The sequence below is a fragment of the Mauremys mutica genome, chromosome 1 (assembly GCF_020497125.1).
Source record: "Mauremys mutica isolate MM-2020 ecotype Southern chromosome 1, ASM2049712v1, whole genome shotgun sequence".
Taxonomy (NCBI): Eukaryota; Metazoa; Chordata; order Testudines; family Geoemydidae; genus Mauremys; species Mauremys mutica.
The window spans coordinates 331,907,701-331,931,048 of NC_059072.1; the positions used below are offsets into that span (position 1 = coordinate 331,907,701).

A 23,348-nucleotide genomic window follows, 5' to 3' on the forward strand; every position below is an offset into this window, starting at 1 on the left:
TCCATGTCATCTCAACCCTAGAAATGGTTGGATATTGCAACATGTTTATAGAAAGTATTGAATTATTTTTTAAAAAATTGGGGATAGTTTCTCCTTATTTCCATCCACTAAATTACAACTACATCAGAGAGTCACAGTAATGACTCCAAAGTTAAGATTGTAAAACAATTTTAATTTTCATCAGAGATGCACCTCTCTCTCTTAGCTAATTAATATTTTTACCTCATGTATTTTTTGAGTAGAAGAACTGCAGAGTAAAAAAGAGTGATTATCTTAAGGATGCAAAAAGCCAATAATCTTAACCAAGAGATGTGGATTTATAGTTGAAGTGGTTTATATATTTATTTAACACATTTTTCCAATAAGGAATGTTTTGTGCATAGCTATGAAAGGGTGTATCTATCCGGTGGGGTAATGTATTGTACAGGGGGGTGATTTTTAAAGTGCACTAATGTATTGCAGTCTACACAGAGCAATTAATATGCAACACATTAATGAATGCACTTTAAAAGTCACACCCCCATAGAGCGCATTACCCCATTAGGGACACAAGCCCTAACTCAGGAGTGTTTTCTGTTTACTGCACCTTTACATTTCTCAACTACCAACCTATTTGTGTGAAGATGTCAATTTCCTCAGTTATAATATCTGCAGACATCGAAATGCTTTTATTCACCATTAAAGTTTTTCAAAATTACATCCTTTTCTCTCAATTTTATATTGACATATTTATCTTTACATTTCTTCAGAAATCAGATAATATAGCCTCTATCAATTTTCACTAATTCCACATAATTTTTATTTACATTAACTCATTATGGTGCACTTGAGTCTTGTAGATTCCATACTGCATACAGTTCTGAGAAGTGTGTTAACTCACAAAACGCCTTATCATGAAGAGGTTCAGTTTCTGAGATAGATTCTGCTAGAGTCTAACAACTAATTAGGTGAGTCAGACTTTAGGCATTAATACTTCTGTTCATGTTGTACACCACAACAGCACAGAACAGGCGGCCTTGGCAACCTGTCCTCTTTTACCAAAGCTTCTACTTATTGAAAAGAGAATGTGAACTAGACAAAAAACAAAACAAAAACCCAAACTGCTCCAATCAATACAATCTCTTTAACCAATAGGCACTTGGCTTCTTTTGGTTTGATGATATCATCTGTAGGATGGTGAAGTTGTCACTTGTGGACTATCATCAAATCTACATGCTGTGGACTGGGTCTCTCTTCTAGTACATGGCATTTTAGCAGAGATTCTTAAACTAAATCTTTTCAGATATTACAAATGTACCTGCAGGTCCTTCTAGTGTTAGTTGCTTTGTATGAAAATGTTCAGAAGCCTTTCACTTGCATGTTTCTTAATTCAAAAAAGGAAATTCTAGGTTACCAAAAATAGATGGTGAAAAGGGGTGTTGTTTTTTGTTTTAAATGGGCTAGAAATTCAGAGGTATTTTCTGCTTCCTGTTGGTTTCCTGGAAGGAAATTATAATTTTCAGCTTCAGTGTTTGTTTGTAGTACATAATGCTTTGGAAGCACCTCTATTAAAACTCCTAGGGGTAAATTGTGACCCTATTGAAGTCAATGAGACCAGGATTTTACCCTTATGCTCTGATATGTTCATGTGAAAACAAATCTAAGAGCCACAATTCATTTTTCCCTAAGAGTTTTAGGGAAAAATGACTAACCTTCTTAGATATAGTGATATTTGCAGTGATATTTGTCCAAATATCTGCATCTATTTTTCACACTTAATTGTTAAATTGGGAAACATCCATATTCCATAAATGGCTATATTAACCTAGATCTGTTCTCTTTTATAAAAAGGAGAAACCTCTTCACTGTTTCATACTTACTTTGAGCTCTAGTTATACCTCTATATCACCATTATATTATGTTTTCCACACACAAAAGAACAACAACATGCTTTCAGATAAATTTAGTTTAGATCAAGGAAAGGAACAACAATAAAAGAGCACGTGAAATCTCCATGAGTGTGAGCACAGTGTGCAAGAAACTCTAACAGCTGCCATCTTAAAGTGAAATTACTCTCCAAAATGGAGATGGAAAACCTCATTAGGAATTTAAAGGTGCAGTCCACAGAAAATATTTATAAATTAGGAGACCATAACCATTAAATCTCATGATAAACTGTGTTTTAATTTTAATCAGGACATGTTGATTAGAGAGCATACTTAAAAAGATAATGAACAAAAGTATCTACATTATTTTTCACAGATATGCTGAAGCAGTCATGTGACATGAAAGTCTTCAGGTAAACCTAATCAAAATAAGGAACGGATTGGAATCAAGCAGTAACTAGTTTCTGTAACAAATACACTGAAATCCCCAGTACAGGGACTGCAATCCTGACAGACAAATGTGGGTCACACCGGGGTAGAGATCCTTCCATGCTATTCTTTCCCCCAACCCTGGGCGCACCTGTCACAGTCTGGTCCAAAAAAAATTATTTTGATCTGCTAGAATTTAGTTTAAAAGTTGGAAGTGACAGAAGATCCAGCAGAGCTAGGCTTCTGAAATAAAGGTTTGCTATAAAAGTAAAAAGGCTTATGGAAGAGACATTACCAAGTTAGTGATTATTTTGAAAATCAGTAATTCCGTGTTTATAATGAATGTATGTAGAATTACTCTTTCATGACATTTTAAAAGAAGAGACTTGTAATTAACTTAGAATACAGTAATACTGTTTGCTAAATCAGTTATTTATAACCCTTCTTTATATTTGTAATTTCCAGGGCTTAGTGGATCATCTTATGAAGGGAAGAAATATTAATAAATTGACCTAAATTGTAAGTGATAAAATATTAAAAGGTTTGACATTTCCTTTTATTAAATAGCATTTTGTAATAATTTGAATTTTGGGTGGAATAGTGCTGGGACTCGCTTGAGTTTGTTAGGTACAGACTGTTGTAAGAAGGGGAGATAGGAAAAGATCATTAAAGAGCTGCCACTTCAGGTGTTAGGAGGGCTTTTCTGGAGATCTTTCAGCTTAAACTAAAGCACTTGTGTGTACACAAACTGAGTATTACAGAAACAACCTCAATAGATAGTGAGTGGGGGAGAAGAAGAAAATGAGATTAGTGATGTAAGGGGGGTCAAGATGATGTACAACTTTAAGGGAGAAGTTGAAGGGTTTGACACTAATGAGGGAGGAGCAAGGAAGCCAGTGAAAGGATTTAAAAAGAGGGTAATATTATCAGAGAGGGGTTTGAGGAAAACAGGGTTAGCAGCAGCATTTTGGATAAACTGCACATAAAAAGGAGACATCAGAAGGGAAAACATTATGTGTAATTCAGAAATATTGAAAAGGAAGAAGCAACAAATAAAACCCAGGAGAGAGAAGAAACAGAAAAGAGTCTAAAATGACATCATGGTAGCAACTTTGGTCATGGGATTAACAAAGATTTCAGTACCTATCAAGATGAAAGATATGGGCTAGATTGATAAAAGAATGTGGGCACTTAACTACCACCTTAGGTGCCTAAATCCCAGAATCAGGCCCCACTGGGATTCACAAAACCCACATTCAGCTGCCCTCAAACATGGTAGGAACCTAAACTCACTCAGCACCTAAATTCTCTAGGAGCCTATGTTTCTGTCTCTACATACGCACATTGCAGCCACACCAGGAATCTGGACACCTAACCCCAGAATGATTCACAAACCAGGGGAAGATAAGCATTCATCTACCTTACTTATCTGCAGGGCCCAATCTGTTAGGAAGCATGCTCAGAGCTCACCTGCTGTATTGGGCCCCCCAGAGATGCACAAAATAGCCAGGGAGGGATGAGGAGGAGTTGAAGCCCAGTGCTGAATCTGATCCACTGTGCATAAACAACAACAGAATAATTTTGTGTGTATGTGTAGACCCAGGATCCCCTGCGCCAATTAATTTTTTAATGGTATATCCACTATAGAAACGCTTCAACAGGAGACACTGAAGGAGCCCCTTTGCCCAGTGAATCCCTGTTCAAATCCCTTTTCCCCAAGTTGGGGAACTTGAACTAGGGGTCTCCCACATCCCAGGTGAGTACCCTACCCTCTGGGCTTTAAGTTATGAGGGAGGTCCAGCTAGTCTTCCTCCTGCTGCTTGCAAAAAACAAAACAAAACAAAACAAAAAACATAGGCACCTAACACCAAGAGAGGGTTTGCATCTCAGAATCCCAAGCACAGGGATGTCTCCCTGCAGCCTCTCTCTCAGAGACAGGTGAGGCTTAGGACAGACCCCTTGCCTTGGCATCTCCCTTTGGCTAGCTTTGGCAGGTAACCAGCTAGCATGCTGAATTTTGTGAATCCCATCCTGAGGTGCCTATTGCTTCCCATTCATTGCATATGGAGCCTAAGATGCTGAACTCAGGCTTTGTCAATCCCAGTTATTTTCTAGGCACTAGGCAAAGCAGCTAGAAATAGTCCAAAAGTTCAGCTGTTTAGGTTCTACAGTGACCACCAACCTCTCCTCGGATGAAGAACTAAATGTTTGCATTGGAAAGGCTGCCACCACTTTTAGCAGACAAAAAGAACATGGAACAACTCAAAGCTTACCAAGACCAAATGCTAGTGTATCAAGCTTGCTTCCTAAGCATTCTCATGTATGGTGGGAAAACATGGACAACTTATGCTCATCAGGAGAAAAGGTTAAACAGTTTCCACCTATGCTGTTTACACCGCATACTCAAGATCAAATGGCAAGATAAAGTCACCAACACAGAGGTTCTTCAAAGGGCAAATTTACCAAGTGTGACAGCCCTGCTCAAGCAAAGATGATTGTGCTGCTGGACCATCTGAGTAGATTGCAAGACTGAAGCATACCAAAGGACATGCTATACAGGGAGCTATCACAGGGAACAAGAACAACAGGATGTCCCAAGCTTCGCTATAAAGATATATGCAAAAAAGATATGAAGGAATTTGGAACTGATCCTGACCAATGGGAAATCTTGGCAACCAGTTTTTAAGGCCCAGCTTGACAAAGCCCTGGCTGGGATGGTTAGTTGGTGTTGGTCCTGCTTTGAGCAGGGGGTTGGACTAGATGACCTCCTGAGGTCTCTTCCAACCCTAATCTTCTATGATCGTAACAAGTGCCACCATCGTCTCCATCAGGGCATCAAAGTCCATGACAGGAGTAGCTCCTACAGCTTGAAAAGAAAAGAGCCCATAGGAAGCAACAGCTTCCAACCAAGATACATACATTTGCAATAACTGCCAAAGATCATGCAAATCTTGTATTGGACTATTCAGTCACATGAGGTGTTGCAAACCATCTACATTATAGGCTGCAATTCCCACTGTCTCTTGCAGGAAAAAGGATGCCAACAAAAGTGATGCTGAGCATTAGCATATCTATGTTTCTTTGTGAATCTAGCCGCTGGAGTTCAGCTTTGGAAAGACTGAGTTTGAGATGGGAGTCCCACTGCCAAAAGGTGATGCCTGACTGGCAACTGAAGAGGACAATGGCCACAGAGGTTATGGGCAGAGGGGAAAGTCAAGTAAGAAATAAAGGAAAAGAATAGGAAAAAAAAGTCTTAGCCTAGAGATGGTAGTTAGTGATCTTGGTTAGGACAGTTTTAGTGGAGTGGAGAAGGCAGACTGGAGGGATCAAGGAGAGAGAGTTGAAGGAGAGTAAGTAAAACGAGTAAACAGCATATTTTAGGACTTGGAAGACAAACAAAAGGAGAAACAGACAATTTCTGTTGTCCCTAAGGAAAGAAGCAAGAATGAAGGTAAGGGAATGAGAAGGAGCAAGGAAGACAATGAAACAGCAGGGGAATGGAGTCAAGGGAACAAGTTGATGCTTTAAAAGGTAGATAGTACAAAGGTAAAAGTCAGATCGGCATGAAAGAAGAAGATAGAACTAGTGAAGGGGTGAAGCAATTTTGCCAAATAATTTCTTGTTTTTAAAAGTTTGCAAGATCCTGGTCAGAGAAAGCTGTATATAAAAAGAGAAGCCAAGAAGAAGGTTTAAGGAGAGTTGAAGGTAAAGAAAATCCAGCTGGAGATAGCAGCCCAGGAGTGGCTCAGAGAGTAGAAGTAAAGCTGTCTAGAAGAAAGAAGGTAGTTGAGAGGCAAAAGGAATGAAGAGTATGGAGGAACTAATTGTAGTCTTAGCACTTTGTCCAATGTCATTCAACAGCATGGGAACAGGAACAGCTGTAGTATAATGCAGAGAGTAAGCGAAGGCTGGGGATTAGAGCAGCAGACAGCATGTTGTGAGTGTGGAGTGAGGGAGGAGAAGATAAAGTTTCTGTTACTGTTAGCTCCTTTCTTGCCATGTTCAGTATTCCTGAGGTGCCCATTTGTACAGTACTATGGAAACCATATAGCCAAGCACCACATCTACACTACTTAAGAAAACTGCTGGGATTAGTTGTGATACTGTAACTAGTTAAATAAACTTAATATGTAACACTATGTCCATGATAAAAAGAATATGCAAAACAAACTTTAGAATAAAAATCTCTGTTTCAGTATCTTCCGTCTGTTAATCGGGTTGTTTCAATGGCAGAAACTGTCTTAACACTACTTCCCAATGAGAGCTCATTTTGATGATTTCAGTATTATAGAACTGAATCAGCGTGCCCAATGGAAAGCGCTGGACATGAGAAAGTTTTAAAATTGTTTAGAATGGAGGATGATTTAAACTTAGTCAACCGAAGTGGTTTACAAAAATATTTAAAACAAGAAAATTCCAACAGGAAAGTAAATTCTTCCAGTTTAAGGCCAGATACAGCAACCCTTATTCACAAGTGCCATGGAATTCAATGGAACTCCTTACTTACATGAATAAAGATTTCTTCTTCTGGCATTAGTGTCTAATTTATGGGCTGTGTGGCTAGTCTTGATTTTTAAAATTTTGCAGAATACATAACTCTGAACAAGATTTTTTAAATGGTCATTGTCAACCTATGATCTATCATTGACAAACAGAATAAGCAATAGTTAAAAAAAATTAAATTGATGTGAACACCAGGTGCTGATTCAGAAAATATGGATTAGTCTGAAGCAAAATAGACAAGCTCTTTCATTCTCCAAATCAGGCAAGAATGCTCACTTTAATCCATTATGTTAAGTTAAGAAGGACCAGATTCTTACATTTATTAAGTAGTATTTACTCTGCAAAAGTCTCACTGATTTCATTATGAATATTTAAAGCATAGGGTACTACCAGCAGAATTAAGAGTGGCAAAAATCAAGACTTAAATATTTTATTCCAGGTGACTGTGAAAGAACCAACATTTCAACCCAAAGCACCTTGTTTGGGCCTGATTTATAAGACAAACAGAGCTTGATTTTGCAAGATGCTGAACACTGGCCTCAATCCAGCAAAATTATTAAGCGCGTGCTTGTAGGGACATGAGTTGTCCCATTGACATGTTTTATATATCCTTTAGTGCTTAACTTCAGTGGGATTATTCACATCCTTAAAGTTAAGCATGTGCTTAAGAGTGTTGCTGGATCAGAGCCAAAGTGCTCAGCACCTTATAGGACTGAGTCCATAATGCAAAAATAAAAATTTCCATTAATATCATTTTAACAACTTTCAAACTAGCTACTTTGAATTGTGAAAGCTACATGCACCAGGGGATAGGAGATGACTCAGAAGTCTATTCTCCTAAGAGTAAAATGTTACGCTCAGAAAATAACAACTTTATTAGGAACTTATATATTTCCACAATTGGTTGATGTGATTTTATATACTACAGTTGGAGCACTTAATCTGGTTTCAATGATATTCCCCATTTTCCATATGTAGAATAATGACTGGAACCAATCAAATGGAAATAAACTATACAGCAAATATTTATAACGTGGCAAAAAGTTCCTTTATAAGAGAGTTGCCATTAAAACTGTATTATTTTGCTAGTGAAGCATTAATGTTCTGTTTCAATTTATCTTTGATCTTATCGCACAAAGTATATTCATAAGATTCAAAGAGCGTAATTTTCAAAATGTGCACATGCAATTCTATGCACAGCTGCACATGTAAAATTTTTTATGCATGTCTGAAAATCAGATTCTAAATGCAACAACCTTACCTTACAAGATCTTTATATAAAGCCTTTGTAGTTTCTAAGTATGGATCAAGCACATCTTCAAATTGACAGAGAGTTCCTCCAAGGCAAAGATGCTTAAAAAGACAGAAGAGAAACTCCTCACGATTTGACTGGCCGAATAAATCAAAATGGTCAGAATCTTCCAGAAGCAAAACCTGGAAAGGGGCAAGAAAAAAAAGTGTCAATTTCATTTTCTAGTATGAAATTTTAAAAAATTAACAAATGCAGCTATTTTGTTGTATGTTAACCACAGAGACTGATCATTTAGGAATTTCCATTATTTACATATAAAATATGGGAAACTTTTTCAGTCAGGCAGAAATCCTCACAGTGGATGTGATTTTCATTTACATGTTTTACATCTGAAAAATGCATTAATATAATCACAGAATCAATCGTAGGACTGGAAGGGACCTTGAGAGGTCATATAGTCCAGTCCCCACAAACTCCCTAGGCAATTTATTCCAGTGCTTAACTACCCTGACAGTTAGGAAGTTTTTCCTTATGTCCAACCTAAATTGCACTTACTACAATTTAAGCCCACTGCTTCTTGGCCTATCTTCAGAGGTTAAGCAGAACAATTTTTTCTCCCTCCTCCTGGTAACAACTTTTTATGTACTTGAAAACTGTTATCATGTCCCCTTTCAGTCTTCTCATCTCCAGACTAGACAAACTCAATTTTTTCAATCTCCCTCATAAATCATGTTTTTAGACCTTTCATCATTTTTGTTGCTCTTCTCTGGACTTTCTCCAATTTGTCCACATCTTTCCTGAAATGTGGTGCTCGGAACTGGTCACAATACTCCAGTTGAGGCCTAATCAGCGCAAAGTAGAATGCAAGAATTACTTCTCGTGTCTTGCTTACAACACTCCTGCTGATACATTCCAGCAGGGCCGGCTTTAGGAACTGCAGGGCCCGATTCAAATACCCGACAGCAGTCCAGGTCTTTGGCGGCACTTCGGCAGCGGAGGGTCCTTCCTTCGCTCCGGGTCTTCCGCGGACCCCCCCGCTGCCAAAATGCCACTGAAGATCCGGAGCTAGTGAAGAACCCCCCGCCGCCGAAGTGCCGCTGAAGACCTGGACTGCCGCCGGGTGAGTAAAAAAAAATTAAAAAATTAAAAAGGCGCCTAAGGCACGGGGCCCTCTTAGGCGCAGGGCCCGATTCCGGGGAATCGGCCTAAAGCCGGCCCTGCATTCCAGAATGATGTTTGGTGTTTTTGCAACAGTGTTACACTGTTGACTCATATTTAGCTTGCGATCCACCATCATCCCCAGATCTCTTTGTGCAGTACTCCTTTCTAGGCAGTCATTTCCCATTTTGTATGTGTACAACTGATTGTTCCTTCCTAAGTGGAGTACTTGGCATTTGTAGTTATTGTACTTCATCCTATTTACTTTAGACCATTTCTCCAGTTTGTTCAGATCATTTTGAATTTTAATCCTATCCTCCAAAGCACTTGCAACCCCTCCCAGCTTGGTATTGTCCACAAACTTTATAAGTGTACTTTCTCTTTCATTAGCTAAATAATTGATGAAGATATTGAACAGAACTGGACCTAGAACTGATCCCTGTGAGATGATTCCAACATGATTATGAACCACTGATAACTACTCTCTGGGAATTGTGAGCACAAATCTAAATAGTTGCATCTCTAACTTTCAGATTTGTGTTTAATGCTTTCCTATTCCAGGCAGTAGGGATAACTGTACAACATGCCAGTGAAACACCCATGCGAAATCTGAGAATTACTTAGCTGTATGCTTTGGGGACAGCCACAGGATGGCAAGAAGTGACTAGCAGTGACTGACAGAGGTATGAAAACCACTGAGAAATTCTTAAATGCTGTACTGACCTTTCTTAACTCATCTGAGATGGGAATGCCATCATAATAGTCATCATAACACTTAACAATATGGCCAGTTTCTCTAACAACTCCTTCAGAGTACAGTCGGTCAAAAAATGACATGGAAACTTGTGTACAGGGAACAACTATGGCTTCAATTTTTTTCACTTTGGTACCTGAAAGATGACAGAGCCTTCATTAACAGGGAAAACCTGAGGTGAATTACAGGATAACTTCCCCTTATTAAGGGTTCCACAAAAATTCAAGATACATTTTCACAAGTGAACACAGCATGCACATAATTACTCCAAACAAAACCATGTTGAGAAATTTGTAATATATGCAATTATGGCTAAAACAAACAAAGAAATACAATAAACCATATTTAGGAGCTAAACATTTTTAGAGGGAGAGACAAGTGTGCAAATAACTGTAACATAGTCTTGTATTTAGACAAGTTTCAGCCCCATGCACTTTTTCCTGAATAAATAAAGACTGCCATGGACATTCTTGGACAAGATATATGGCAGCTACATGAGGAAGTATGTAGAGCTAGGTCCCATCCTGGAATGTTTTCTTCATCATGTCCAGCCTTAGAAGTTCTGAAGAGTCAACTCCAAAGCTGAACAAACAAGGTGCAAAAGTCCCTAGCCACTACCAAGGTCCCACAAACTTAAAAATATGATGTTTAGCATTTATATTAATTGAAAGCTAATATGTCATTTCAGACATTTTACCATTAAAAAAATTCAAGACATTTTGAAATGTTTCTTAGCTTATAAAAGTGCCTTGAACTTTTTAAAACCACCACAGATCATTGTCTCATTATCCTTTTATGTTAAGAGTGACACAAAAATCTATAAGACAAGAGGAAGTATTGAAGTTTGCCAGTGACCTCTTTGCATTCATAGGAAAAGGCAGAATACTTACCAGTAACTGGAATTTAGAATACAGTGCCTCTGAAGACCCACACCATAGTCACATACTACACTAAGGCCTGGCCTACACTAAGAAGGGGGGTCGAACTAGGGTACGCAAATTCAGCTACGTGAATAGCGAAGCTGAATTCGAAGTACCCTAGTTCGACCTACTCACCCGTCCAGACGTGGCGGGGTCGAACTCCGCGGCTCCCCCATCGACTCCGCCACCACCGTTTGCAGTGGTGGAGTACCGGAGTCGACCGCAGCACTTCTGGAGTTCGAACTATCGCGTCTAGATCAGACGCGATAGTTCGAACTCCGAGAAGTCAAACTCACCGCGTCGACCCGGAAGGTAAGTGTAAACCTACCCTTAGAAAAGATAAATCAAAATCATACATACAAAATGGGGAATAACTACTTGGCTGTTAAAAAGAATCTGAGGCTTGTAATGGATCACAAATGGAACATGAGTGAAGAATGTGATGCAGTTGCAAAAAAGGCTAATATATTTCTGGAGTGTGTTAGCAAAAGTGTCATATGTACAACACAGGAGGTAATTGTTCCACTCTACTGCTCAGGCCTACAGTGTCCACTTCTGGGTCTCACATTTAGGAAAGATGTGGATAAACTAGAGAGAGCACAGAGGAGAGCAACAAACATGAAAGAGGTTTAGAAAACCTGACCTATGATGAAAGGTTAAAAAACTGTGCATATTTACTCTCAAGAAAAGATGACAGAGTGAGGACCTGATGATAGTCTTCAAATATATCAAGGGCTGTTCTGAGGATGGGGCTCAATTGTTCCTTGAGTCCACTAACGGTAGGATAAGAAGTAATGGGCTTAATCTGCAGCCAGGGAGATTTAGGATAGATATTAGGAAATGTTTTTTAACTATATGGATAGTTAAGATCTGGAATAGGCTTCCAAGGGAGATTGTGGAATCCTCATTATTGTCCGTTTTTAAGAACAGATTAGACAAATACCTGTCAGAGATGGTCTAGGTTTACTTGGTCCTGCCTCAAGACTGTTCCAGCCTTACATTTCTCTGATTCTGTGCCATGCTTGAGAGGCACTAGTCATTAACCATCACTTGCTGCATCTTAGGATCCAAATGTTTCAGAATCAGACTAGAAAAGGTCACGTCCCTATACCCATCTTTGTTTCCTCTCTGTTTCAAAGTGTCCTTAAAATGATTCTCAAGAAGAGATAAAGAGGGTCACTTTGGCTCTGCAGAGGGAATTCATCCAGAGAACTTCAATTTCCACTGATTTCAGAGTAGCAGTCGTGTTAGTCTGTATCCGCAAAAAGAACAGGAGTACTTGTGGCACCTTAGAGACTAACAAATGTATTTGAGCATAAGCTTTCGTGGGCTACAGCCCACTTCATCGGATGCATAGAATGGAACATAGTGAGGAGATATATATACACATACAGAGAACATGAAAAGGTGGGAGTTGTCCTCTTAGAGTTGGCAGGACAACTCCCACCTTTTCATGTTCTCTGTATGTATATACATATCTCCTTACTATATGTTCCATTCTATGCATCCGATGAAGTGGGCTGTAGCCCATGAAAGCTTATGCTCAAATACATTTCCACTGAGTTTACATCTTTTCTCCTTCATGAATTGCCTCTGCAGATCCCTGCCACAGGGAATTAACCAGCAGAATCATAATCTAGGAAGGCTATGGACTGTAAAGTTAAACATAATTAGGTAGTGCCCTATAGAATTGAATTGAGGATCTGAACTAGCTGGAGTCAGAATCTCCAGCATCACCAGAGAATAATCAAATGCTTTGTGAAGTTGTGAAATTCACTCCAAGTACAACATGGCAAATTTTAAGAAAAAAGACATTCCGAAAAGAGGCATTAAACACTGACACTTCTGACAGAATACACTTTTAATGTATCTAATAATGGTCCTCCATCCTGATCATAATACTTGCAAAGTATGGCCCACTCAAAAGGACATTTCCCTTGGGTTTCTCCTCATAAATTATATGGAAGATTTATGAAAAGATTAATTTTTTTCCAAACAGTAACCAAGTCCCTTTTTAACATCTAACCCAGGGATCGGCAACTGTGGCACGCGGCTCGCCAGGGTAAGCACCCTGGCGAGCCGGGCCAGTTTGTTTACCTGCTGTGTCTTCAGGCTCAGCCAATTGCGGCTCCCACTGGCCGCGGTTCGCTGTCCCAGGCCAATGGGGGCTGCGGGAAGCAGCACGGGCTGAGGGATGTGCTGGCCGCCATTTCCTGCAGCCCCCATTGGCCTGGGGCGGCGAACCGCAGCCAGTGGGAGCCACTATCGGCCGAACCTGCAAACGCGGCAGGTAAACAAACCGGCCCAGCCCGACAGGCGGGCCACATGCCAAAGGTTGCTGATCCCTGATCTAACCTATTGAAATTCACCTCACTTACCAGATCATCATACAATTTCTTTTGTATTTTTTCTCTATGTGAAAATTGTTACCACTTAGGCAAAAGTTTGGCATGAGATTTCACAATCACCTTATCGGAACAGGGAGCAAGGAACATCAGCTTTAAAATTTGCAACTTCTTTCAAGAGAAAAAGTGTAGAAGACATCACTCTGGTAAGAATCAAAATTCAAATGCAGGGGCTGAGATTTCACAAGTCACTGAGAATAAGAGTAATAGACTTAACCCCCTCTCCGCCCCCCCCCCGCAAAAAAAACCAACCTCCCCCTTTTTATTTCCCATTTCAACTCCCATTTTGGAGTCAATAGGAGTCTTTCAAATGAAATTAACAGTAGCTGAATCAGGCCTCTAATTAGATGCAGTGAGACTGAAGAACCAAAAACTGATATGTGGTAGGCAGAATTGGATGCTAAATGACTACATATATAAAAGTAAACCTGCATTTTTTCAAAAATAAGCTTAAACATAGGGAATGGAACAAGTCTTTGTATCTGCAAATTGTTAGACCATAGAAAAAAAAAAGTCTACTCCAAAATATATAGAATCATAGAAATGTAGGGTTGGAAGAGACCTGAAGAGGTCGTTCTAGTCCATCCCCTCACACTAAGGCAGGATTAAGTACTGTATACTCCTTCATAAGCCGAATTTTTTTAGTAAAAAAGGGAAGCACCAGAGAAGGGGGTCGGTTTATGAACGGGTATAGAGAGGGAGAGGTGGGACACAGCCCCTCCCCCCAACAGAGGGAGCAAGGAGAGGCAGCACAGCCAGAAAGCCAGAGTCTTTCCGCTTCTGACTACTCTGCTCTCCCCCCAGCCTCCAAAGCAGCTGCAGCTCTGGGGCTGGCAGGCTGCAGCCGTGCCATTCGGCCCCGCCCCTCAGAGCAGGCTGTGGCTATGCCACTGGAGCACGCTGCGGCCGTGCCACCCGGCCCAGCACCCTGGAACATGCTGCAGCTGCGCCGCCCAGTCTGGCCCGCCGGAGCAGACTGCGGCCGTGCTGCCCAGCCTGCTGGAGCAGCTCCAGCCAGGTCAGAGACATCCTCCCCTGGCCCTCCCCAGATAAGGTGGGAAAGGATGGGATGAGTCCCGGAATAGGGTTGAAGTCATGTGGGGGGTGGTCACAGGGGTTAAATTTCCCCACCAGTTGCTGTCCCGGCCTGTCACAGTAAGCAGCTGGCGTGCCGGGACACTTTGTTTACGTAGGTTTACCTCCGTGCCTGCGGACGCTCAAGGTAAACAAACATCTCGGCCCACCAGCAGCTTATCCTCATGGCCCGAGAGCCAAAGCTTGCTGAACCCTGAATTATAGGGTCAGCTTATGAACGGGTTATAAAAATTTTCCATTTTTACTTATCCATCTTGGGGGGGGGGGTCAGGTTATAAATAAAACAGCTTATGATCGACTATACCGGTATATGGTATATCTAAGGCCATCCCTAACAGGTGTATGTCTAACCTGTTCTTAAAAATCTCTAATGACTGGGATTCCACAACCTCCCTAGGTAACTTGTTTCAGAGGTTAACTATCCTCACAGTTAGACACTTTTGCTTATTACCCAACCTGTATCTCCCTTGCTGCAAACTAAGCCAATTATTTCTCATCCTATCTTTGGTGGACATGAAGAACAATTGATCATTGTCCTTTTTATAACAATATTTTACATATTTGAAGACTTCCATATATGACTTCCTCACAGTCTCCTGAAATCCAGGAAAAGTTTTCTAAGCTTGTCAGAAAGACAATAGATATTCATCCCCTAGGCATTCAGAAACCAACCTGACAATGGTAGGTGACGAGATTAAAGACTGTAATGGAATCTCCTCTCCTTTTGAGATATGAGATCTGGAACTAATTGGAGAGACTCAGAATTGCCTGGACAGGACTAACCAATCTGAATATCATCCCAACAAACATCAACAGAATGGGGAGAGATGGACTTCTGCTAACTTTGGGGGTGGGAAACAAAAAAGCAGGTATAGTATGGGGGCAGGGCCTTTTTTAGTCTACAGTTCTGGGACATTTGTATAGTAGAGTACCACAAGTAGCTTTACTTCTGCCAGCAGCATTGAATCTCATCAGCATGGGGTACATCTCCTAAAGTGGGGATCCACAGAGATCAAGAACTGGATGTATGAAATATATCTACCACATCCTAAATTCTCATTCTTAATTTTTAAATAAGAAAACTGATAATCAGATAACCCCAACTAAAAGCCTTCATAAGACTTTTTTTTAAGAGAACATCCGGCACATATGACCAATATTTGAGGTTTGTTTTTGTGTACTGGTGTGCACTGAGGTTTTCAGTGCAAATTACTATTTATAAAAACATGTGATTTGAAACTTAAGTAAAACCATGTATTCAGTGCTTATGTTAGGGTTAAACTGGAACTATTTTAAAAACCGAGGGTCACAGTGATATTTTGTGGGTTCAAATGACATGTAAAAACCATTTCAGTGAATGAAAATTGCAGTAGTGGTTTATATTGATAACTTTTCTAATTTTAGATTGTCTCTCACAGATTTCAAAAACACAGGGTCTATAGATGACTGTCATTAGAGCTTGAAAAATCCATTTTGTGTGGGGCAACTGGGAATTTGTCCCAGGCAAATACTGCCAGCTTCTGCAGAATTAAAGCTTTTATTTAAAAAACAAACAAACCCCCAACAGGTTTTTCTAGTCCTTTGAAGATAATTCTGCATATGTGAATTGAGTTTGAACAGATGCAGTGCTGTCTCCTTAAGTCTGTTGACAGACATGTGCAGTGCCACTACTACTACAAAGTGAAAGCTGCTGGTTAGTTTTCACTGCTGCTATTCAGAATTTGTGGGCAGCAGTGAAATTGATAAGAATCAGATCAATTTGACTTTGCTGCTACTGCTTAGAACAGCTAGGAGCAGTAGACAGGCAATGGGGACAAGAGCTATTTAGAGAGTGGGAAAGGGTAGAAATACTCCCATTAAAGCAGCCAGGAGACTGGCATGAGAGGGGGAACAGAAGAGAGAAAAAATATTTATCTTACTTTGCAGCCAAAAAGGGCAGGAGAGGGGAGATTCCAATTAAACTGACACCTCAAATGTTAGTTGGAGGCTGATATGGAAGATAGAGTTCCTAAGCAGACTCCTAGGACAGCATCCTAATAGGAATCCCAGCAGCTACCACTTTACCAGCTGCTGGGGAGTGATGATTAAGCAATCTATTTGCAAACATCTAGAAGATAATAAGGTGATACGTACAGTCAGTATGGATTTGTCAAAAACAAATCATGTCAAACCAACCTGATAGCTTTGTTTGACAGGGTAACAAGCCTGGTGGATAAGGGGGAAGCAGCAGACATGGTATATCTTAATTTTAGAAAGCTTTTGATACTGTTTCGCATGACCGTCTCATAAATAAACTAGGGAAATGGAACCTAGATGGAGCTACTATAAGGTGGGTGCAAAACTCTGGTTGGAAAACCGTTCCCAGAGAGTAGTTATCAGTGGTTCACAGGCATGCTGGACGGGCATAATGAGTGGGGTCCTGCAAGGATCAGTTCTGGGTCCAGTTCTGTTCAATATCTTTATCGGTGATTTAAACAATGGCATAGAGAGTACACTTATAAAGTTTGTGGACGATACCAAGCTGGGAGGGGTTGCAAATGCTTTGGAGGATAGGATTAAAATTCAAAATGATCTGGACAAACTGGAGAAATGGTTTGAAGTAAATAGGATGAAATTCAATAAGGACAAATGCAAAGTACTCCATTTAGGAAGGAGCAACCAATTACACACATACAAAATGGGAAATGACTGCCTAGGAAGGAGTACTGCAGAAAGGGATCTGGGGGTCATAGTGGACCACAAGCTAAATATGAGTCAACAGTGTAACACTGTTGCAATAAATGCAAACATCATTCTGGGATGTATTAGAAGGACACGAGAAGTAATTCATCCGCTGTACTCTTCTCTGATTAGGCCTCAACTGGAGTATTGTGTTCAATTCTGGGCACCACATTTCAGAAAGGATGTGGACAAAGTGGAGAAAGTCCAGAGAAGAGCAACAAAAATGATTAAAGGTCTAGAAAACATGACTTATGAGGGAAGATTGAAAAAAATGGGTTTGTTTAGTCTGGAAAAGAGAAGACTGAGAGGGGACATAATAACAGTTTTCAAGTATATAAAAGGTTGTTACAAGGAGGAAGACGAAAAAATGTTTTTCTTAATCTTTGAGGATAGGACAAGAAGCAATGGGCTTAAATTGCAGCAAGGGAGGTTTAGGTTGGACATTAGGAAAAACTTCCTAACTGTCAGGGTGGTTAATCACTGGAATAAATTGCCTAGAGAGGTTATTGAATCTCCATCATTGGAAACTTTTAAGAGCAGGTTAGACATACACCTTTCAGGAATGGTCTAGATCAGGGGTCAGCAACCGGTGGCTCGCGGCTCGCCAGGGTAAGCACCCTGGCGGGCCGGCCCGGTTTGTTTATCTGCCGCGTCGGCAAGTTCGGCCGATCGCGGCTCCCACTGGCCGCGGTTCGCGGTCCCAGGCCAATGCGGGAGGCAGGAAGCGGCGCGAGCCGAGGGATGTTCTGGCCGCGGCTTCCTGCCTCCCGCATTGGCCTGAGACCACAAACCGCGGCCAGTGGGAGCCACGATCGGCCGAATTTGCCGACGCGGCAGATAAACAAACCGGGCCGGCCCGCCAGGGTGCTTACCCTGGCGAGCCGCGAGCCACCGGTTGCCGACCCCTGGTCTAGATAATTAGTCCTGCCATGAGTGCAAGGGACTGGACTCAATGACCTTTCAAGGTCCCTTCCAATTCTATGAGATAGGTGTCTCTCTCTCTCTCTCTCTCTCTCTATATATATATATATAAAAACAGGGTAGCTAGGGCTGAAGATCTGCAAATTTGACTAAGAGAATGCTAGAAGATCATCAGCTTGTGTTTTCTTACTATACTTTTCAGAAAAAAATGTACATGAAAACTAAGGGAAAAAAATGAGCCCACATACTTAACCAAAAAAGGTAAGCAGAGAGAGGGAAGGCAGGTTTTAAAGAGTAAAATGTGATGGAGTATACTGGCCATTCAGTGTTCAGAGAGCAAACACTTCTGGTTCATGGAAGGAAAATGCAGTATTTCTGTGCTTACCACACCAAGATGTGTTCAGCACCAGCAGGAGTTAAAAAGCCAGGATGCTTGGCAGGTGACCCTTTGACCCCAGCAGGAGGTATGTAACCTGCTGACCTTCCCTGAGAAGGGGGCTGGAAAGTCACACAGGCAAGACAGATAACTTAAGAACTCTTGCCCAAAGCAGGAGAGGGAAGATTACCTTGATTTGGTCTATTATATTTTCTTTTGCTTGCTATAGTTTGATGACTGGGAAAGAGACAACTAGCAGGGCTGAGTTGTTTAAAGGCCACATACAGTATCCTAGGAAGATGAAACTTTGCAGATAACAAGGCAGAGTGTCTGGTGTCAAAGTACAATGGGGAACTTCCCGGCCCATTCCACAGAGAGCAGGAATGGAGACACACACAGACACACACACACACACAGAGTAACTACATGCATGCACGCACATGTAATACCAACAGACCCCAGTCGTCAGCAGGCGGGATCAAACCAAGGGGACTACTGGAGCTTAGTGCATGAGCCTCTACCACATGAGCTACAAGCCAACTGGCTGTTAGCTAAGGCTGTAGAGCAGACTCTTTTTTTTCTCTCTCGCTCGCTGCCCCTCCCCCCAATGGGATAGAACACCACACCCAGGAGATGTGTGGATTAGACACGCACACACAAACACACACACAGAGTAACTGCAGCCAAACCAAGTCGCAGAGTGCAAATTCTTGAGGGATAACACCTTTGTGTTCCAAAAACACAGAGCCATTGCTCTGATACCAATAGGATTCAGACCTTATAAATACCTAATTAGACACAAAATTCTACTGTATTACCATTTGCATTTCCTTGTGGTGCTTTTACAATCTCTTATATATGGCTGTACATATTATAGGATTTTGTCCTGCACTCATGTTTCATTTCCTTTTTGATTATGCTCCTTTAAGGTCTTGTCTATGTTATAACACTTAGCTGAGTCTGTGACCAGTTAGTGACAGGGCACGAGGTAATTAACCATGAGTTTAACCTTGTGTCACTTTTACAACTGGCACAGCCTACCACATGGCTTTCGTCCAACAGCTAGGTCATGCTTATATTATTCTGTAGACAGGGCCCCCAACAGTGCTCATGTAACCATGTTAGTTCTACCTTAATCACAGTTAACTCATGCGATTAACTCAAAAATATTGTGATTAAAAAAATTAATCGCAATTAATCACAGTTTTAATCACACTGTTAAACAACAGAATACCAACTGAAATTTGGCATGCTGCTATGCTGATGACTCGTTAAATAAATAACGCATTAATTAAATTTGTGACTGGCCTCCTTGGGGAGAATAGTATGTCTCCTGCTCTCTTTTACCCGCATTCTGCGATACATTTCATGTTATAGCAGTCTCAGATGATGACCCCAGCATATGTTCATTTAAAGAACACTTTCACTGCAGATTTGACAAAATGCAAAGAAGGTACCAATGTGAGATTTCTAAAAATAGCTACAGCACTCGAAACAAGGTTTAAGAATCTGAAGTGCCTTCCAAAATCTGAGAGGGATGAGGTGTGGAGCATGCTTACAGAAGTCTTAAAAGAGCAACACTCCGATGTGGAAACTACAGAACCCAAACCACCAAAAAAGAAAATCAACTTTCTGCTGGTGGCATCTGACTCAGATGATAAAAGTGAACACGCATTGGTCTGCACTGTTTTGGATTGTTATCGAGCAGAACCTATCATTGGCATGGACACATGTCTTCTAGAACAGGGGTCCCCAACCCCCGGTCCGCGGCCCGGTACCGGTCCGCGGCCTCTTAGAAACCGGGCCGCGAACCGACCCAGTGGAGCTTCCGCAGGCATGCCTGCGGGAGGTCCAGCTGAGCCGCTGGACGAGCGCTCCCTCCGCAGTCGTGCCTGCGGGAGGTCCGCTGCTCCCGGGGCTCAGCTGGAGCTTCCTCAGGCACGCCTGCGGAAGTTCCACTGGAGCCGGTGGACCTCCCGCAGGCACGACTGCGGAGGGAGCGCTCGTCCCGTGGCTCAGCTGGACCTCCCGCAGGCACGCCTGCGGAAGCTCCACTGGAGCCGGTGGACCTCCCGCAGGCGTGCCTGCGGAAGCTCCAGCTGAGCCCCGGGAGCAGCGGACCTCCCGCAGGCACGACTGCGGAGGGAGCGCTCGTCCCACAGCTCAGCTGGACCTCCCGCAGGCACGCCTGCGGAGGGTCCGGCAAACGAAACCGGTCCCTGGACCCAAAAAGGTTGGGGACCCCTGTTCTAGAATGGTGGTTGAAGCATGAAGGGACATGAATCTTTAATGCATCTGGCACGTAAATATCTTGTCATGCCGGCTACAACAGTGCTATGTGAACACATGTTCTCACTTCCAGGTGACACTGTAAACAAGAACCGGGAAGCGTTATCTCCTGCAAATGTAAACAAACGTATTTGTCTGAGTGACTGAATGAACAAGAAATAGAACTGAATGGACTTGTAGGCTCTAAAGTCTTACATTGTTGTATTTCTGAATGCAGTTATTTTTTTGTACGTAATTCTACATTTGTAAGTTCAACTTTCATGATAAAGAGATATTACAGTACTTGTATGAGGTGAATTGAAAAATACTATTTCTTTTATTTTTATAGCACAAATATTTGTAATAAAAATAAATATAAAGTGAGTACTGTACACTTTGTGTTCTGTGTTTAATTGAAATCAATATTTGAAAATGTAGAAAACATCCAAAAATATTTAAGTAAATGGTATTCTATTATTGTTTAACAGTGTGATTAATCACAATTAATTTTTTTATCACACAATTAATTGCAATTAATTTTTTAAATCACTTGACAGCCCTAAGCAACAAAGAGTCCTGTGGCACCTGTAATGCTTCAATACATCTGTTAGTCTATAAGGTGCCACAGGACTCTTTGTTGCTTCTTACAGATCCAGACTAACACACCTCTGATACTTAACAGCCCTAGTTAGTTCTCTTCCTCCCAACTCTCTTTGCAGTAGGACAATTCAGAAATGTTGCCTCTCTATGAGACTCTTCTGGACACTGCACCCTGGTGAGGTAGTAGGCGTGATTACAACCACTCCTGACACACAATTGTGTTGTTGGGTGTGTGGACAGTGTAAACAAGTCAGCAGTCGATTTACAAAAAACACAGTTTTACTTGTAATATACATGGGACCTGAGTCTCCTTTATTATTAAAGAAATGGGCTAGCCTTAAACATCAATGAGGAAGTTTACCCTTTAACTGTGACAATTTAATGAAAGAAATTAGATTAATGGCCCTTAGCAACCATTTAAAGGAAGGAGATTCCTTTAAATGATCTTCTGCTGCAAATTTTATTTAATGAGGGTGAAGGTACAGATCTGAATCGTGTCATTGTTACAAAACATTAACTGGAGAAAATATAGTTACCACAGAGAAAGATTTAAAAGACTGACTTATTCTAAATTTATTTACCTAGTGTAGTCCACTGTCCAGAAGCTGTAAGCAATTTCAAATTGGCGCTAACATTTGGATCATTAAAAAATGCCTAAAATTTCAAATTAAAAATGAAAAGTTAACAAAATTAGATTCATAATATCAACCAAAGCAATAAATTACATCTCTATGACAAATTTTAGGGCCCAATAAATAAGTGGCTTCAGTATGACCTCTGAGTTTGCATACCCAAAAATTACATCCCCAAGTTTATGCCTCTGCAATTTTGACTAAACACTTTTTTTAAAAAATATACCCACAAAGGTATTTGTGTATGTAAATTTGAAGTTTTCAGTCTGCAAAACATCAGTTGCCCCAAACTATGCCTGCAGCTTGGTCTGATTAATTTTAAGTGCATTACAAAGTTTTGTAGAATAGGGAATTATCAGGATGCTTTTTTCTGCAGCATAATCAAAATCCATACATAATTTGCATACTTTCTGCAAACCAAAGTTAGAAAAATAAACCACAAATTACTATATGTAATCTCTACAATCAAACTAATTTATCATTTTACCTCTAAAAAAAGTGTTAAGGAGGCAGTAGATGTGTCTTTAATAAGTCTTCAGTCAATTAAGATGTAGAATAATCCCAGAGGGAGCTCAGCTGCTTAGCTACATTTCTGAATAGAGGGTTTTTTTTTATGTTACCACCTGATTGTGAATTAATCTCCAAGAAAAATCAGCTGATGTTGTCAAATGTCTATTCAACAAATAAGAGAGGAAACCAACCTACTTTTACACTAAACAGATGCATTCTCACTACTAAATCAAATGACTTCACAGAGATGAATATATCCTCTTTTATACACAAGGAAATTGAGGAACACAGAGGTTAAAGACAAAGGGCCTAATATTCAGAAATGCTAAGCATCTATAAGACCAATTGAAGTCAACAAGAACTGCAGGTTCTCAGCACCTCTGAAAACATGGCCTCACTTCTTCAGACTTCTAAATGCACATGCACGTCTAGCTCATGCATATAATTACTGTGATTGAGCAGCTGATTACATTAACTGCCTATTCACATGCATTTCTGAAAATCTAAGCCTATGTGACTTTCTCCCAAACATCAACAGAGAACTAAAGGCAGCCAGGACCAGAACCAACCAGAGTCCCATTCTTTAGCTCTCATGTTACTTCACTGGACCAACAGAGAAATGTTAACATTGTCTGTAAAATACTGTCATAGTATTACACAGCTCACCAAAAATATGAGCACCCCACCCCCAATCCACCCATTGTCAAAGTTACGGTGACTGTTCGCCACTTGTAAAAGCATAATACAGCAGATATAATGGGAAAGTTTAAGTGTTATTCCAGAACAAAAAAAAGTTACAGTTCCTTTAAAAAGGAACCATTAAATCTGATAGATGTATAACTACCTTAACAAATTCATCCTTTTGATAGGTTTTAAAATGTTGGTCAAAACTGAATGCTTGCACGATGATTCTGCCATGCATGGACCTGAAACCCAGAA

General features: G+C 40.8%; 1 protein-coding gene across 8 annotated transcripts in view; it reads right to left on the reverse strand.

Moving 5' to 3' along the window:
• YAP1 (Yes1 associated transcriptional regulator) overlaps nucleotides 1-23,348 on the reverse strand; it is a 180,127-nt gene that overhangs the window by 154,174 nt on the left and 2,605 nt on the right. For all 8 annotated transcript variants that reach the window (XM_045019291.1, XM_045019264.1, XM_045019255.1 and 5 more), the window contains exons 2-5: nucleotides 23,254-23,335; nucleotides 21,849-21,921; nucleotides 9,931-10,097; nucleotides 8,059-8,231 (exon numbers count right to left, since the gene is read on the reverse strand). In XM_045019291.1, coding sequence (XP_044875226.1) covers nucleotides 8,059-8,231; nucleotides 9,931-10,097; nucleotides 21,849-21,921; nucleotides 23,254-23,331 — 491 coding nt within the window. In that variant the 5' untranslated portion in view covers nucleotides 23,332-23,335. The remainder of the gene's footprint in view (nucleotides 1-8,058; nucleotides 8,232-9,930; nucleotides 10,098-21,848; nucleotides 21,922-23,253; nucleotides 23,336-23,348) is intronic.